At 38.1% G+C, this 18,571-nt stretch overlaps 1 protein-coding gene across 1 annotated transcript in view; it reads left to right on the top strand.

The window, feature by feature from the left end:
- LOC122814130 (WD repeat-containing protein on Y chromosome-like) overlaps window positions 1-18,571 on the top strand; it is a 1,041,762-nt gene that overhangs the window by 985,991 nt on the left and 37,200 nt on the right. The window contains exon 18 of the mRNA XM_044086745.1: window positions 13,895-14,082. Coding sequence (XP_043942680.1) covers window positions 13,895-14,082 — 188 coding nt within the window. The remainder of the gene's footprint in view (window positions 1-13,894; window positions 14,083-18,571) is intronic.

Below are 18,571 nucleotides of genomic sequence, written 5' to 3'. Positions count from 1 at the left end.
CCACCCGGCAGTGTAAACCTTGGCTTGAGATGATTGTCACTGTTGAAGTGACACCCTGATCCCAAGTGTACAATGGGAAAGGGGTTGAGGATGGATGGATGGATGGATGGATTCCATTCCAAGCATCTCTCAAATATTTTCACATTTTCAGTGGTTTTATGTTACTGTTACTAGCTCTGCAGTACGCATCTGCTTAATGAAAATGTTCAAACATTCATACATGTGGTCTTTTGTTCTTTTCATTAAATTTTGTGCTGATTTCTGAGCACTAGAGCTGCAAATAGATTTCCTATTTTAGGTGTTGCATCTTGGTGAATTAGTATATTAGATGGTATGATCTTTACCATTATTTTGATCTGTACTTATATCTGTATGCTTCAGTTATCACTCCGTCATTATCCATTACTAAATAAATAATGCAAACATTATTGTGTTAGCTTATTAGATTGTTCTGCCATTTTTAAATAGTTGACAGGAGGCCAGATCCATGTCTGTCAAGTGTTATACCCCCTATGGTGCCAGTCAAGTGCTACTGTGATTCTAACTTACCCAGTGCCAGTGATGTCAGAGCTAAATGACAGAAATCTGTCTTTATCCTGATTTGTAGAACATACTGCTCTTACACCTTTTCATCTAGGTCTGACTCGCAAAAGGAAAACAAATATTTGTTTAGCAGTTGTCATTTGAAATAGGATGGGAGAATCAAATAACTAATTACCCAGCTTCACAGATTTCAGCACATAACTCTAACTTCACAGATTTCTAAATACTTTTGGGGTTAATATCATTAGGAATGAAGTGAAATGCTGTGTTCAGAGAGGAATTAAATAAGACTGGAACTGATTAGTAACTGATACGAGTGTGGGAGTGATGATGACATAAACATAGTTGGTGTGACTGTCTCATGAAATGAGCTTGAGCCATTAGACCATTGGAAGTGTCCCTTTAATTATGTCATTGGCATAATGAGTGAGTAATTATTAAAGAGTGATAACTGAAAAAACACTAACATGCATATACCTACACATATTTTTTATCGTGGATAAATGATGATAGATTTGTTTACTAATTTTACCATTAGCTCTGTGAACATTTCCTTAAGGATGAACTTTTTAATTACTCTAGTAATATTGCATTTAATTTTATGATGTATCATTATTTTATTGGTGGTGTCCTACTTAAATAGGGGTGTGCTACTGAGAGAACATCATTCTGATAAAGTTCTATTTTTAATGAACGAAAGCACTCAGTGTAATTTATTTTCCAGCATGTATATTAACGTTATTGGTCTGGTGACACGTTTTCTGCATTGGTGGTTTTTCAGTTTTAAATTATGATAATTTTAAAAAGATTACAATTGTTTAATTCTAAAACACTACTGAAATATATCCTTCAGCCAATGTACCTCCTACTTTTCAGTTGATTTCCCATCCTATTTTAAGTTTATTCTCCCTGTTCTTTACCTGTCCCATTTATTATCAGTGCTATTACTTTACTGCCTATCTCTTCTCTTATTCTGTGTGCCACCATAATATTAAGCTCACAAAGCATAACATTTGAATAAATCGCTGTTAATATTTCATCTTGAAAATGCCTGAGGCACCTTTCCCTTTAAATTCTTTTAACACCAATTTTCTTCCCCTTTAATTAAATTGTTATTGTTATTTTTTTTTTATAAAATAAAGATGATTTAAAATATTTTTCTATAGTTGTAGTTCTAGGATAATCTGTAACAGCATGTTGCTTTTACATGTTTTTTACCTAAAAAGTCACACTGGGCAATAAAGCCGTATTAGCAGAGGCCCAGGGAGAAAAGTTCCACAATTATATCAATTTTTCTAACAGAGAAAACATCATATATACATAAGAAACAATATTTACGGTTATCCTATATGAGCAATTAACTGAATGCTGTTCTGAGTGCTGAATATATTCTGTAGGATGGTTATAACAAATCCCATATGTTGTAATAGAAAATGGTACAGTAATGAAGCTAGAACAAGAAAAATCGTCACTGTTTGCTTAATACAAATGTATTCATATACCTTATATGAAGGGTAGAAAAGAGGAAATGGCTCAGAAGAAGAAAAAGGGGGTAGCATTTAATATATTTTGAAAGACAATTATTATTTCAGAAGAAATGAGGGGTTTTCTAGAAAAGAGGAGGTGAGGAAAAAAAAAGAACAGATGAGGAGGTGTGCAGTGATCAGAAGATAGTAAGTCCAAAAAGTTACTTTCATATTCCACAATAAATGTCAATCTCAAAAGCATGGGTAATTGTTTTTAAACTACCTAAATTAAACTGATTCATACTGCAACAATAAATATAGTAAAATAGAAATGGATATAAAACACTTGAAGAGTAGTTGAACATTTTATCTAAATGACATAGTTCAGCATAACAAAACATTGCTTTTTGTACTTTTTAAGGCATCCCATCAGTTTTAATTGTGCCATACTGCCAAAAGCCATCACATTGCACATCTATTCAAGATACCTAATTATCTGTTAGAAATCTTTCCTGTTCCAGCATACAGTGAATCTTTCACTTGAAAAGGACAACTCAACCAAATGTGCTAATCATTCATGACTTGTTCCTGCTCCCATAAAGCTAGTAAAGAATAGTGTGAAGGAAATAATTCATAGGTTCATAGGTGTGCACTAGGCTAATGGCCCTGGTGCCTTTACAAGCCTAGCCCATAGGATTACCCTGGCATCGTGCCACCTGACCTTAGTTCCCAGTGTCTCTGCCGAGTAGAGCCACTGGAGTGATCCCTGGGGTAAATTTTCTATTTCCCATCCACTCATCAAGATTTCTCTTGAAAAGGGTCAGTGAGATGCTCTGTTTGACATGTATGGGAAGTCTATTCCATAGAATGGGTAGTCTCTGGGTTATGAACCTGTCCCTCCAACATGTTCTGTTGATTGTGGTAATGAGGTAGAGGTCTCTGGAGCATGTGGTGTGGAGAGATTGGGATTTCTTTAGATGTAGCATTTCTAACAGAGCTGGATCAGACATGGCTTTGTAAATCAAGCAGAGATCGCCTCTAAGTAGGTGATATGAGACAGAGAATAGTTGGAGTTTTTTGAGTCTGTCCATATAGGACAAGTGTTGAAGGCCTAGGATCCTCTTTGTGAGGTACTTTTGTAGCCTCTCCAGTTGTTGCAGGTGTCTAGTGAGGTACATGCCAAATGCGGCATTGTACTCGATGATTGGCCTAATGAAGGAAGAGTAGAGGGAAACAATGACCTCTTTCTTCCTGGATGCATAACCCTTAGTAATGAAATGTGCCACATAGAAGGACTTTCTGACCACAGTGGCAATTTGGTGGTCAAAAGAGAGGTTGCTGTTAACCTGTGTTCCCAGATCTCTTATAATGCCTTCTGTGTTCAGTGGACTACCATCGATGTGGTAATTCATGGGAACCGGGTTTTTCACAAAGGGGATGATGACACATTTTTTGGCATTGAGCTTAAGGCCATGGTTCTGACACCAGTCATTGGTCTCAGTGAGGCCTTTCTATAGGATGTCAACATCACTTGGGGAGTTAATAATAGCTCCCAAGTTGCAATCATCTGCGAACTTTGTCAGCCAGAGTCCCTTTGTGTTGGCCTGGACTTTAGAGAAGTAGATACCAAACAGGAGAGGACCCAGGACCGAACCCTGTGAGACTCCACTCATGACTGGTCAGCAGTCGGACTTGGAGTCAGCTACTTTCACACTGTGGGTTCTATCTGTGAGCCTGTTTGCAACCCATCTAGTTATATACAGGTTGATGCCTAGCTTAAGTGAGTTTTTCTATGATTCCTGAGTGGGGAATGGTATCAAAGGCCTTGGCCAGGTCAAGGTATGAACCACCTTGCCTTCATCCACAGCTCTGGTGACTGACTCAAAGAAGTCAACCAGGTTGAGCAGGCATGGTCTACCCTTCAGAAAACCAAACTGTGTGGGATCCAGAGTTTGGAGATTCCCTATATCCTTGTTTATTAGGTCCATGATGATGCGTTCCATAGCTTTGCATATCAGACTTGTCAGGCTAATGAGGCGATAGTTTTCAGGGTCTGCAATCTCTCCTCCTTTGTGGAGAGGGATGACTGTAGCAGTGCACCATTTGGTAGGGACAAAGCCTGAGGTGAGACTGTGGTTGAACAGGGCACACAGGGGAGGTGCCAGTTCCCTCTGTAATTCATGTAGAACACAGCCAGGGATATTGTCAGGTCCCATAGAAGCTGTATTCTTGGCCTTGGTCAGTGCTGTTTTAACCTTTGCAGCAGTAATACTGGATGCCTGGCAATCTACTGGTATTGTGATTTGTCCTTTGGGGGTAATATTGGCACTGAATCTGTCGCCAGTATATTGGCAATATCTGTTGGCTCAGTATATATGCAGTAGCTCAGAGCAAATCTGGGTATTGCCATGGAGATTCTTTACATAACTATAGAAGGCCTTGTGTTTGTCTTTACTATCTGCTTCAATCCTGTTTTCATAGCTAGCTTTAGAGGATTTGATGAGGGATCTCAACTTTTTGTTGAGGCTGATAAGGAAGTTTTTCCAGTCTTGGGACTTCTCCTTATTCCGCATCAGTTTCCTCCTTCTGTTGTAGAGTTTGTTTATGGCAGGGGACCACCAGATTGGCTTCCATTTTTTTGAGGAGAGCGTTTTGGTTCTATTGGGTATGGCGAGATCCATGCATTTGTGTACGTGTTCATACAGTGCATTGGTGTATGATTCGGCAGTCATGCAACTATTCTCCATTTGCATGGGTGCCGTGAACTTAGCCACCTCTGTTTTTAGGACCCCAAAGTTAGCTTTGGAGAAGTTTTTCATGGTGGTTACCTTTGCAGGGGGGTACTATAGATCACTAGCAGGAAAATTTGGAGCATCTTTAGCTAGATAGTAATGTCTAATTGTAGATGTATGACCCCATGATTTTCTTACAAAGCTATGGATGTGACATCTTGCAATTTGATAATTCCATTGCCACACGAACTTGAGATGGTAAACATATTTGTGCAAGTAACTATATCACATAATTTGTGTGCAGTGTATACAACATGCAGGAGGCCCTACAGTTTCAAGCCTTCCTTCATTCTGTTGGGTTTGAATTTAAAAGGTTGTTTTATATGCAGTTAAAATTATCCAAGCATAGCTCTCAACCTCTTAGTACAAAAAATTTGGACAAAACCAAAAATAATGGGGGGGGGTCAAAGCCCCAAAATAGGGACAATTTTTAAATATTGCTCTTATAAACTTAGAAAGTTGCTAGAATAAAAGGTCTTGTGTTATCATGCATTTTATGAAGAATCTAAAGTCTGAAACTCAAAATGCCTGTCATTCTTTAGTGACTTTTGTCCTCACCAATTTGTCACAAAAATCCTGAAGAACAGACCAAAAATATGAAGCAAAAATCTGGACAACTGAGAGGTATGTCTCCAAGATCGACACAAAAAAATCAATATACGCACATAAGGTTAAAATATTTAGTTGGCCACATCAGAAATTTGAAATTTCATGTAATTTTATCTTGCAAGATTCCTTCTAAAAGCAAGATTCTTTTTTGTGTTTTTGTATTATTAATAAAGCTTATAATATAGCACCAGTGATGATAGCATAATATATAACTGTAATTAAATCACTTCCTTTGGGGATAATTCTCATAATTTTGTTGACCCAAGTCTGACTCTTCATGAGATCATGGATTTTAGCTCAAAAAGCCAGTCTGTCAACATTTGCTTCTTTAAGCTTTTGCAAAGTCATATCCATTACTTCAACGTTGCTGTCCAAACATCTTAGCCTCTGCTGCTCCCTTCTTGTTTTATCTTTCCCACTAATAAATCAGATATTTGCCTTATGAAGCCACAGCGACTGAGTTTTAGTTTTACTATCAGATCTTCCAGTAAACAGCTTAGGTTTATTTCCTTGATATCATCCTTTTTGCACTTGTTGTCCACAGAATTCTCAAATGTTTTCTCCAATACCACAGTCCAAAGCATAAATCTTTTAGTGTACATCCTTACCTAGAGTCTTGACTCTCACAGTAACACATTTTACTGAGAAAATCATAACTTTGCCAAAAGAGACCTTTGTTGACAATGTAATACTGTATACTTCTTTTTAAAATTGAATCCAGATGTTTTCATAGCTTTTCTTTGAAGAGGCTGGTATCATAAATGTTTGCTGCAACCACCATCTACCAAAATCTTTGATGTCTGGAAATTAAGATTTCATTCGCTGCCTCCACTTCTCTATCTGTTTGTACAAACTAATAGATTACATCATTTTTGTTTACATTTATACTTTCACCTGCATCAACAGGCTCTTCAGCTCTTATTTACTTTGAGACTTGATGTATCATCTACATATCTGAGGTTATTACTGTTTCTCCTGGCAATACTGATTCCAGCATTTGATTTATCTATCCCAGCATTTGACATGATATCTGCAGCATATAAATTAAATACGTAGTGTGACAGTATGCAGTCTTGTCTCATTCCTTTTCCAGTCTTAAACCAGTTCCATATTCAGCTCAAATTGTTGTCTCTTGTTCAGCATACAGATTGCTCAAGAGACAACTAAGGTGCTACATTACAGATATTTCTCAAATGACTTGCCACAAGTTCATAGTACATAAAGTCAAAGGCTTTAGAGAAATCAAATAAAGCAGAAATCAATATCTTTTTAGGAACTGCCTTCCTTTCTCTATTACCTCACACACTTCAGCAGTTTGAACTATGGTGCCTCTGCCCCTTCAAAAATCATTTTGTAAATCTGTCAGTTATCTGTTATCATATTTAGTCTAGCTGAAAGAACTTGAACATGACCTGTCTGTAAGACAAATGTCATTTATTTAATAATGTGACCCCTCTTTTCATTGCCCTTTTTAAGAAGTGGAGTATAAATTAAGTTTTCCAGTCTGAAAGCCACTGTTATGTATTCTAAATTTCATGACAAACTCCAAGCAACACTGTAGCAGTATCATTTTGCAGGATTTTAAACTGTTAAATGAAATTCCATCATTTTCTGCAGCCTTGATATTAACAAGGCTTTCTGGGACTCATTTGAATGTCTTGTTCTATATCAGAGAATATACCACAATTAGAATCACTGATGTTATGGTCCTTCTTATATACCTGTTCTATATATTCCTGCCATCTCTTCTTTTTTTCTGCTTTTGCTACCTCATTTCTCCCTTCCATCTTTATCCTGCTCATCTTCACCTGAAGTTTCCTTTAAATTAACAATCTTATTGAAGACACCAGTTACATTCTCCATTCTATTATCTTTTTCCATTTCTTTATAGTACCCATTTAAACACACATCTTTATCTCTCTCTTTGTCATTCTCCAGAACTCTGTATTCAGTTTGTCATATTTTCCCTGACTCTGCTGCCTTTTGTATGCCTTAATTTATCCATTTCTGAAGCACCCACAAACAGCAATTTTACTTTCCTAATCTTTCTGGTTGGAATATTTTTGATATCACCTCCTAAACAATAAAACAAACTTCTATACACACTTTTTCAGGGCTCTACCCACCAGATTCAAATTCTTAATTCTGTTTTCACCTCCATTCTATATTCATTTGGAATGTTGTTGAGATCATATCTAATCAGTCTAGAGCCTCCTTTGTTTTCTTTGATTTCATCGTAAACTATTTAATAAGAAGCGTGCAGTCTGAGCAGCAGTCAGCTCCACATCTTGTTTTTAATGACACTATAATGATTTGTATCTTTATTTCAGTATACAGTTTTCAGGTACGTTTTTCAGCATGGCTGCCATCTTTCAAATCCAATGTGTTACTTTAATGAGCATCATCTTCGTGCAAATAGATGAGCAGTAGGGGGTAATCATTAGTGGCATGGCCAATATTTCTATGGAGATTAACCTGATCTAGAGAAACTCCTTAACAAGAAACACCCCAGCAAACACTTGCAGCAACAGTTCTGTTTCCTTATAAGGCACTTAAAGATTTGCCTTCTTCATAGAGACTGGTAGTATGTCCAGCTGTTTGACTAGAATCTGAAGATATAAGGATGTCATGTAGATATGGACATTAACTTAGATGTTTTGTGTTTGACTTCTTGTGCAGTGTCAGCTTTGATTTTATAATGGAGACCTGTCTGGACTAGAATTTCAGTCTTCATTTGGTAGCTGTTGTGATCCAGCATCTCTTTTATTCACTGCCCTAGGCAGAGCAGCAATAATGGTTGCATGGGAATTTGTTATTACTCAGATGTATAGTTAGTCCTGATGCCTGTCTAAGACACTGTCTCTTCTGAATAAGCAGTGGCTGTGCGAATAAACTGTAGGTTCCTTTATGAGTACGATCTAGTTGGTAGCCTGAAGGTTTTTCAAAAGAGTTCATTGACTTTCCCCATGACTCTGTGTTGCTTCTTCCTAAGTGGTAGCATGGCTTCAGCAGCTAGGTAAGTGATGAGTCAGTGGCTTTTCCCTTTGAGTTCAGAATGCATTATGTTACAATCTCTGCAATCCATTATAAGGCATTCACTGGATGTGCACTTCCAGTTAGATGTGGTCACCTCAGCTTTGCTGCTAAATTAGTCTCACTACCTAATTATCTTTAGGCTGAAGTCTGTTGTTATACAACAATATGATGATCTCACTACATACATACAAGGACTTGTACTATACATCATCAAATGTGATTTTGCTTTGTTTGGTGGCCCCTTTGTGCAGCTGAGCTTAATCAACAAGTGGTGATTTCAAATCAGACCTCCACGACTGGACTCAACAATCTAGTCACACTCCTTGTAGACCTTGTCTCACTGGGTTATCATGACTCATAGTTCAATTTAAACTTTACTGAAGGTTTGTCAAAAGTTATAACTGTATGTGGATTAAAAGTTACAACTGTGTTGAAGGCTTCCTTAGCAGTTACAATACAAATTTAGCCTTGACAATTATTCTAGCTTATACCTCTCACAGATCTCAAGAAAGGTAACGTTATTTTACCCCAGGGGATCTCTACATCAGTTAATCAACTTGTTAAGCTCTTCCCTGTGGTAGATGAGATGCAAAGCCCAGCCTGTCTTTCCATATAGACGGCTTGTATATCCACTGAGAGTAAAAGGGTAACTGATTCTTTTCAAATCAGGCCCCTTAACGAGTACAATGTCCCCTTTGGCATGTACCTTGCCAAACACATGCAGCAGCTACCACAGAGGTTCCTGACCAAAAAAAAACAGGGTCTCAAACACCTATCCTATACAGATAGGCTAAAAGCCTTGTCCCTCTACTCAGTCTTGTACAGACTGTGCAGAGGTGACCTGTGTCTGGCATACAAGTCCATCTCAGACCCAGCCTTGATGGAGTTGCTGCATATCCGTAAGTCAAACTCCACTCATGCAACCCATGCACAAGGCCTCAACCTGGTCCATGACATTAATAAAACTTGTTGGTGTTTGTGTCCCAAAGATTCCTCCATCTGTGGAATAGACTCTCTCTCCATGTCAAGCAGAGTACCTCACTAGCCTTCTTTAAGAGGAACCTGGATGACTGGATGGGAAACAGAAAATACACCCCCGGGATCCCACCTGTGTCCCTGATGGACAGGGAAACAGGTACTGACTTTGTGGAAACATGGGTGAAATTCTTGTCTAGGCTTATAATGGCCTCTGGGCCAATAGCCTAGTATTGTCCTATGAACCTATGACCTGGACCAAAGTAAAATGGGTCCTGTTCCTTCTATTAGGATCATTTTGTCCAAGCCACTGTGATTTTTAATTTGTACTAGTATCAAGTGTATTCACTGCACTTAGTTTATGGACCTAAATTTCACCTTATATCCTATCACCTATATGCTGGACCTTCTTTTACTAGGTTTAGTGTTCCTTGTTTGGGGGTGCTGGGCCCAAGTATTCTCTGCATTCTTAATGATTCTTTACAGATTTACATCTGTTCAAATGAGGTTTTTTTTATGCTAATTTTAAAAAAGTAATATTGAGTCCTGATTCTTTGGAAAATGTCTGCCTTAACTCTAACATTCATTGTACTGGTAGGTTTATTAAGAAGGTTAATTATGTTTATCCTGCATCCTGCTGTAAGAAAATTCTAAACCCATTCCTAGCAAATATTTAGAGGCAGCTTAGTACTGGCACTGCCTCAATTAGAGCAATGAATGGTCGCTTTATAGTGAGACCTCAAATATTAAATTCTATTCATATCCAGCATGAACCCTCTTAAGCATTTTACATGGCTGATTATAGATTCCTTTCACAGTGACATAAATGCTACTCCGGATTGTCATCTACCATACTTGAGAGGTTTGCCTCTTCTAACTCTTGTACAGAGAGGCTAGAGTCTAGTGTTGATTTATTTTCTTCCTACCCAATCACATGTAGTATTTTACTGACAGGGTCTGATACTCTGTTTTTGTCTTTATGTACAGTCCCACTAGATGATGTCACTTAAAGGAGAGGCTCTAGGTATCTTTGCTGTGCCATTATTACTTCATTTTATCTCTCCTTCTCTTGAGGCCTGCAAGTGTCTTTCAGGTCCCTGCAACACTGTCAACATTACCATCTTTCAAATGAGGTATAGCCGCCATGAGCAGAACCTTGTCGAGACTGAAAAATATATTGTCATGCTACACTGAGCCATACTAATTCTCTAAAGGTTTTAATCTTATAAACAGTTATCATGTTGATCACTGGACATTTGCATAAAGAATAAGAAATCTGAATGAAATATTTGGTTGCCCTGTAAATTATGAGACTGAAGCAAGCACTTTCTTCTATCGCGGGATCTTATGACAGAAGTGCATGCCCTGGTATTTCTTCACTTCAGTTAATATAAAACCCAATGTCAGGGTTTTCCTCACTATCATAAAACTGATTGATCATAGCTACAATGGAACCCTCCACTGAGTGCGTGTTGACTACATCACCTTGCATCTGTCATATTACTCAATGTTGTTGCATATTACTCCCATGTTGTGATCATATTACTCCAGTCCTGTTGTCATATTACTCTCATGCTGTTGTCATATTATTGGCACTCTGTTGCATATTACTTTCAAGTCTTGGTCACTATTCCCATGCTGTTCCATATTGCTCCCATGTTGTGGTCATATTACTCCCAAACTGTCTTCATATTAATTGCATACTGCTGCATATTAGTCCCAAGCTGATTAGTATTACACCCATGCTGTGGCTACATTCCTCACATGTTATTGCATATTACTCCCATACTGTGGCTACATTCCTCACATGTTATTGCATATTACTCCCATACTGTGGCTACATTCCTCACATGTTATTGCATATTACTCCCATAATGTGGATACATTCCTCACATGTTACGGCATATTACTCCCATACTGTGGCGACATTCCTCACATGTTATTGCATATTACTCCCATGCTGTGGTGACATTCCTCACATGTTATTGCATATTACTCCCAAGTTGTTGTCATCTTACTCCCATGCTGTAAGCCTGCATTGGTTATTGATCAGAGCACATATATCTTTTGATGCTCTGGTCATGGTTTATTCTGCCTCACACTGTTTTGATCTCTCCCCTTTTTGCAGGAACTGCTAAAGCTCTGCCATTCATTACTGACTCACTGTTAGCCTCCCAGGAGCTGCTAGCAGTTTCCTTAATGCATTTACAGACTTTGGGGCAAATCTGTTCTGCTTTTTATGTCTAATACTTGCGGAAACTTGTATTGTATTAGTGCCTTTGGGAGTGCCATTCCTTACAGAGCTTTAGCAGTAATATTAAGACTTTTATAAATACATTTGTGAACGTTTTTATAGTTGTATAAATTTGTATATTTGTGCTTTTTCTGTTTTGCCTCAACTATGCATATTCTAATTGTTTTCTTATGGGAAGCAGGAGATAGCCGGCATGGAACTCCATGCAAAGATTTGCAATGACTGTCACAAGTAGGTTCTGAAAATGAGAAGTGGCAAAGTTTGCATGACTTCTGCTACAATCCACTGTAAATATGTGTCAGTTTATCATTAAAGTTCTTGCTTATGCTACTGGTTAAATCAGCCAATTAACGTAGCTTTTGCTGCTGTTCAATGTACCATTTAAGATGAATGTGCTTACAACGGACAGCATGTAATAATTTTAGTCTCAGAAAGGTAGACAAATGAAATCAGTTTAATTGACCTTGACTGAATGAAGGTGCAAAACCCGCCCTCCTTCTGGTTTAATATTCTTACTGCAATTATGCAGCCATGGAAAGATAGGAATACACAAGTTAGCAAAAATATAGGCATACACACGTTAGCAAAAGCAAACACAATGTCCTTGTTTTTCTGGTGCAGCATGATTCGGGTAATGTTTGTGGACTGGCTGAGACATCATAATAATTAACTAAGTGATTAAAACCCCTGTGAAACTGATGTTGCTAAAACAGACCATAAATGATTCCTGGAAACAAATTTACTCATTTAATTCAAACAAGTCAGCTTTTATGATTATATATTAGATACTTACACATTCATGAAAGTTTCTAGCAGACTTATACATTAATTATATTAAAAAAATATTGATTCAATACCCATATTTTCAAAGAATGACATTTAGTGAATGCAAATTTATAAACATAGTTTCAAACAGTATAATGACCAAGCCTTTATATAGAATCTGTGTAATATCTTTGCACTTTTGGAATATCTAGCGTTCCTTATTTGTCCAAAACAATGGCATTTGTATCCTGCTTCTTCTTATACAAATACTACAAAGCCAAACATTCCCTCCAAAAACTTCCAGACTAATACAAGACTCCCTAATCTACTGCCTTAGAAACTTTGACCATTCTGTATCCTCATTACTGGCTCTAACCTGTACTGCACAAATCACTGTTTTATTGTACTACATCACAAAATCTGGGAATCCATACCAGCCTCACTTAAAAACACTTCCTCTTACTCAAAATGTCATGCTTAGCTGAAAATGCACCTCCTGAAAATGGTAAAATTCAAATCACATAACCTAACCAAGCAATAAATGTCCATACTTACAGACACCTTCCCTATTCCCCCTGCTTTAACCCCATCCATATGTAAGACTCGTGTCATATCACTGCACTGCTAATGCACTTCAAACTCTAGGGTTACACTATAAGCAATCTCAGCCATATATACAACCCTCTATTAAAAGATATATTAATTTGTATATAACAGTATGTAACAATGTATTGCATGTTTTATAAACCTGCTCACTTGACTCTGACTCCACAGAAATTGCATGTATATATGTTTATCTGTTTTACGCCATTTACCGCCTGTATGTTCTCAACAATTGTTTTATTATTTATGCTTTACTTCTTGCAATGTATCTCTCTAATTGTCAGACTTTAATGCTTGTTACATTAGTTTCATTTTGAGATTCAGAAAAGTCTTCATTCAGGTTAACTGGAGGAAATAAAGAAATGCAGAAAACTGCAGGAAATGCATCACCTTGAGGCTGTCTCGAGTACTCTAGGGGAATGCATTTTACAGATGAAGTATTTTCTAAAGAAAATGTTCAGCAAGACGTATCTACCTTAACTGGTAGAAACTGGATATTGAAGGCTGTTTTTAGGCATGTTTTTATGCAGTACAAAAACAAAGTGTAATGGGTTTGCCTCTTCCATCTGTGCCACTATGTTTCCATGGTGATGTAAAAAGTTTTCTAAAGAGGTCACAAAGCTTCATCTTGTTGCTTGATGGTTGATCAGACTTCAACGCACACAAGTAAACCATTTCTATCTCTCTCTAAGAGATGTGTATACTTGTTGAAGTGCAGCTAAAGAGTTTCACTGCATCATCCCCAGCTGCCAGTGATATCTTGAATGCATCAGATGTGAACCACCATATTAACTAAAGAACACAGCAGAGAAACAGCAGTCGTACCATAACTGTGATGCATTTTGTTACAGGGACCCATGGGGACAGGTAAAGGAAGTAAGCAGAAAGAAATCACTCCAGAGAGAACAACAAGCAATCATTAATGTTCTCCTTCAGGGAGAGGCAAAAGCTGCTGCAAGCAATGAGCAGAGAAAGGAGGGGATCCTAAAAGAAAATGACAGAGGAATCATGAGCATATTCCAGAAAGGCGAAGAAGAAGGTAAGCGTGTTGAATGCACGGTCAAATATTAATTACAGTGAAAGCATGGACATCAGTCGCAGAGACATTTTAGCATTTTAACATGTTTAACTATGTTATCCACTTCTATAAATGTTATGCTATATCACCTTTTGAACATTGTCACTGGATACCCATATAAGTACGTCCATGTTTCCTCCTCTACCAGCTGTTCTGGTAGATCATTCCATGGGTTTATAACCTTGTCCATGAAGTAGTGCTTTCAGAGTGCCAGAGAGTAGTTAGCCCCTACAGTCTACTGCCAGTGCCCCTCTACCCCTGTTCTCCCTAGTCATGATGACCCCTTCATATCTTCCTGAGATAATGATCTGTGCCCATAGAATTCCCACCTTTCTCATCAAGTTTTTAGTGGAAACAGCTACAGATCTTCTGTTCTCAGGTAAAATCCTTATTGTGTGCTTGCTTCTGTTGGTTTTTCTGTATACACCTTCCAGTCTGCTGTTTCTTTATTTGTATGGCCTACAAAACTGCAGACAATGCTAAAACTCTGGCATGATTTGCACCAAGAATATCGGGACCACTCCGTTCTTAATTATACCCCTAAATGTTATACTCAAGTGTTTTGCTTGTTACTGTCATGGACCTATACCTCTTCCCATGGTGGTTAAGTCCAGATTTGATCATCACCCTGAGATTTATTCCTTGCTCTGTTATGACCAGGTCATCTCTCCCAGCAGATAATTCATACTAGTGTTGTTGGAGCCTAAACATAGTTGTTTGTCTGAAGTGAACCTCAACTGCCACCTTTCTGCTGAGTTGGTCACATTGCCCAAATTTTCTTTTAGAACTTCTTTCCCATTCCTCCACAGCTGCAGTGTCTTTTTGTTATCAGCTCCTGTTCTCTTTTGCATTACATAAGTCTGAAATCAACACAGTAAGAGCTCAGAACCATGACTGACCCTATGGTACTTCACTAGTCACTTTACATTTTCCTAACATCATCCCTCATACTTCAACCTTCTGTTTCCTACCCTTCAACCATGCAACAACTCATTTCTATAGTCAAGGTCCTACCCTAATCATCACAGTTTACCAAGTACTTACCTTTCTAGACCAACCCAAAAGTGTTGCTGGAATCCAGGTAGATCACATGGACACGAACGTCCCTATCTTATGCTACCCACTTATGAAACTGGATGCAGTTTGACCACCAACCCCATGGGGTCATGGACCAATTTTGTTGTTGTCCTACAAACTGTCCTGTAGGAAAGCATCCAGTCTTTCTTTAATGATTTCAACATGATATTCCTGTCAGTGCTTATTGGTTCAAGACCAGAAACATCTCCCCCTCCTCCACAATTCCAGAGCATTGAATCTCAATGTTTTCTACAAAATTCATATTATCCTTGATTATTGTCCCCTTCCTCCTATCCCACTTATTTATTCATTGCTTCATTCCCCCATACTCCCTTTCTGACACGTCTTTGAGGAGTCAGTGTAGTTTACTGATTCACAAGCACTGCTCCCATTTCCCCGCCCTTAACCATCAGGGTGCTTACCTGGGTTTTGACTCTACTCACAACCCCACTAATGCCCACTTCATGGCATGTTTATAGGCTCATAGGTAAGCTAGGCAGTCAGTCTGCAGATCATTACAAGTCTACCTTAAAACCCTTATTCAAACATTCCCTCCAGCCCCAAGGATGGTAATACAGGACAGAACTTGAGGCTGCGAGTCCAATTATCTAAATTTACCTTGAAGGTGGCAAGGGTGCTACTGTTTTTCTCACATAGTAGAAGTTTGTTCAGGAGGTGGAGTACAGATTGGGATATGCTAACATGTCTTATTTATTTATTTATGAAGGTGCAGTTCATTGAATATGGTATTTGAGGAACCATTTGTTCTCTGAAGGAGTAAATGGTCAAAAATGGTTGGAGCTTTCATGTCTCAAAAGGCTAGACACAGATCTTCATAGAGGAGTCTATAAGAAACAAAACACTGAGAAAAGTTGACTGATCTTTTTGTTGGGAATGTCTGAGATATTTAAAGTAGAGTTATATGGTTAGACAAATGCATGCCAAAGAGGGCATTATTTTCAATACTAGGTCTGATGAAATATGAGTAAGGGGGAATTAAGACTTCTCTGGATCTATAGGAGATGCCTCTAGAAATTAGATGAGACAGAGGGCTTCCTTAACTACTGCAGAGACATGATGGTCAAAAGAAAAGAACACTGCCTAGATCTCTTACAACAGTGTCTTATTGGAGGGTGGGTCACCTATATGGTATGAGAAAATGTTTTATTTATCAGACTTAACTATACTACATTTTTTCACATTTAACTTGAGACCATAGTCCTTTCACCAGTTGTTAACATGTCTAACCCATGTTGGCACAATTGTAACTCAATGGAAGACTGAATAACAACTCCCAGTTTACAGGCATCTGCAAACTTAGATAATAATAGGCCAGGATTGTTGGCCAGAAGGTCTAAGAAATATATGCTAAATAGGAGACAGCCCAGCAATGAGCCCTGTGGTATATCACTGCTAACCTTTTTTTGTTTTTAGAAGTCACACCTGAAATTTTAACTAACAGGGTATGATAATGTCAGAGAGCTTGATAAATGCAGATATGTTGTATGTACTGCATAACCACTATCAACTGCTTTAGTGACTTCATATAAGTTAATGAAGTTAAAGTGGCAGGACATTTCTTATGACAAAGCACAACTGATAACGATCCGGGATTAACAGCTGTTTCACTATCCAGATTAATGAGGTCTTTGTTAATATGTTCCAAAGATTTATATGTGAGGCAAGAGAGACTAATGGGTCCATATGTTCCCTATTGCTATGTCATCACTCAAAATGGTGACTACTGACAAACAGAAAAAAGGACCAGAAATGCAGAAGAGTAAATATCAAACATCACTCTTCTCTTAATAACTTATTTTTTGTTTTTTTGTTGGAGGGGTAATCACCCTGTGCCCAATGAACTTACATATACCAACTGCATACCTAGGAGAAATGGGAATATTCTGAAAAATGGCAATATTGTATTAGTGTAAGTAAGTTTGAATATTTGGTCATTCAGTCTCAGCAATACCTTTGTCACTATAGCAGGTCTCTACATTTCAAATGGGTACTGGGTATATAGTTACTATACTCTGCTATTGGGCCACCCTTTTGCAACTGCATTACAATAGCTGTTTTCCAGGCTTAGGAATGTAACCAGTGGACAGACTTAGAATTAAGAGGCTAAATAATGCTTCAGATAGGCCATATTTGGCACTGACAATCAGGCAACCTGGTATGTTATCTAGGCCCATAAATCAGGTGTCCTTAGCTTTTGAGACTGCCAAGAATACTTTTTCTGTAGGAATTAAAGGGCATGGCTGTGACTGTGCAATCTGTGGAGTAATAATAATAATAATAACTATGGGTGGAGTAAAACGTGTACTGTGTGTCAGCTTGTAATTAACTCTTTTCTCTGGGCCTGAGTGGGCAGTATTTTTGTGGACTAACTTCCAACATTGTCAGGTGTTAGTTCTTAACTTCCTCATGTACTTAAATAAAGATTTGTAGTTATTTTTAGTTTTAGTGGCTATGGTAGGTTCACATTTAGCACTGATCTCCTTAATGATGCCCTTAAGCTCTTTACTGGCTTGCTCAATTGTGCTCCTAAACTAAGCATAATGACTGTTGTAATGCTTCCTGTCTGAACTTGCACATGATGTCCTGTTTTACAAAGACAACAGAAGTAATCCAAAGGGCTTGAGTGAAGTCTGGTATCCCTCTTATGACTCAGAGGATGACAGCACTAAAAAAAAAAAAAAGTACAAAGGAATAGTCCAAGTACAATCATTTTAGCTAGCAGATCAAGCAGACTGTCTCTGTCTGATACCCTCCCTGTGGGAGGAATAAAGACACCTTGTTGAAGTTGTTAGTAGTTTATTCTGTTAAGCAGGTAGATGTGTGAGTGTTCTTGTTCATTAGAACAAGGGAGTGCATCAGAGAGAGAGAGAGTCTCTTAGATCTGTTAGCTAAAGTGATTTTCTTCTGGACTAATCCATTTTACTCATTTTACAAAGATAGTGACTCCCCATTCATCCATCTCTTAGTTTTCATTCAAGATCAAACAGTAAATACTCTGGCATGATTGAGTCCCATCTTCTCTTTTTGTTGGTCAGTGTTCCTGTGGCACCAGCAATGTGCACCATACCCACCTGAATCACTGTTACTAGTAACCCATCTTCATAGTCAGACTCCTTGCATTGCATGGCACTGTAATATCTCATAGATATGTTCAGAGTTAGTTTTGTGTGCTCCTCTGCAATATTATGTGTCTCACCTCTTCTTTTTCTTTTCTTTACTGCCTGAGTACCTCCATCCCTTTATTCCTTCTCTGAGATCCCATCCATCTTCCATCTCAAGTTAAAAATACTGTAATTAAATGTGGATTTCCAACCCAACTCTGAGCACCTCTGTTACTTCTGTGATAAGGCAT

This window comes from Protopterus annectens, chromosome 10.part0 (assembly GCF_019279795.1).
Source record: "Protopterus annectens isolate FY-2018-M chromosome 10.part0, PAN1.0, whole genome shotgun sequence".
Taxonomy (NCBI): Eukaryota; Metazoa; Chordata; order Ceratodontiformes; family Protopteridae; genus Protopterus; species Protopterus annectens.
This window is presented reverse-complemented; position numbering and strand designations above follow the sequence as displayed.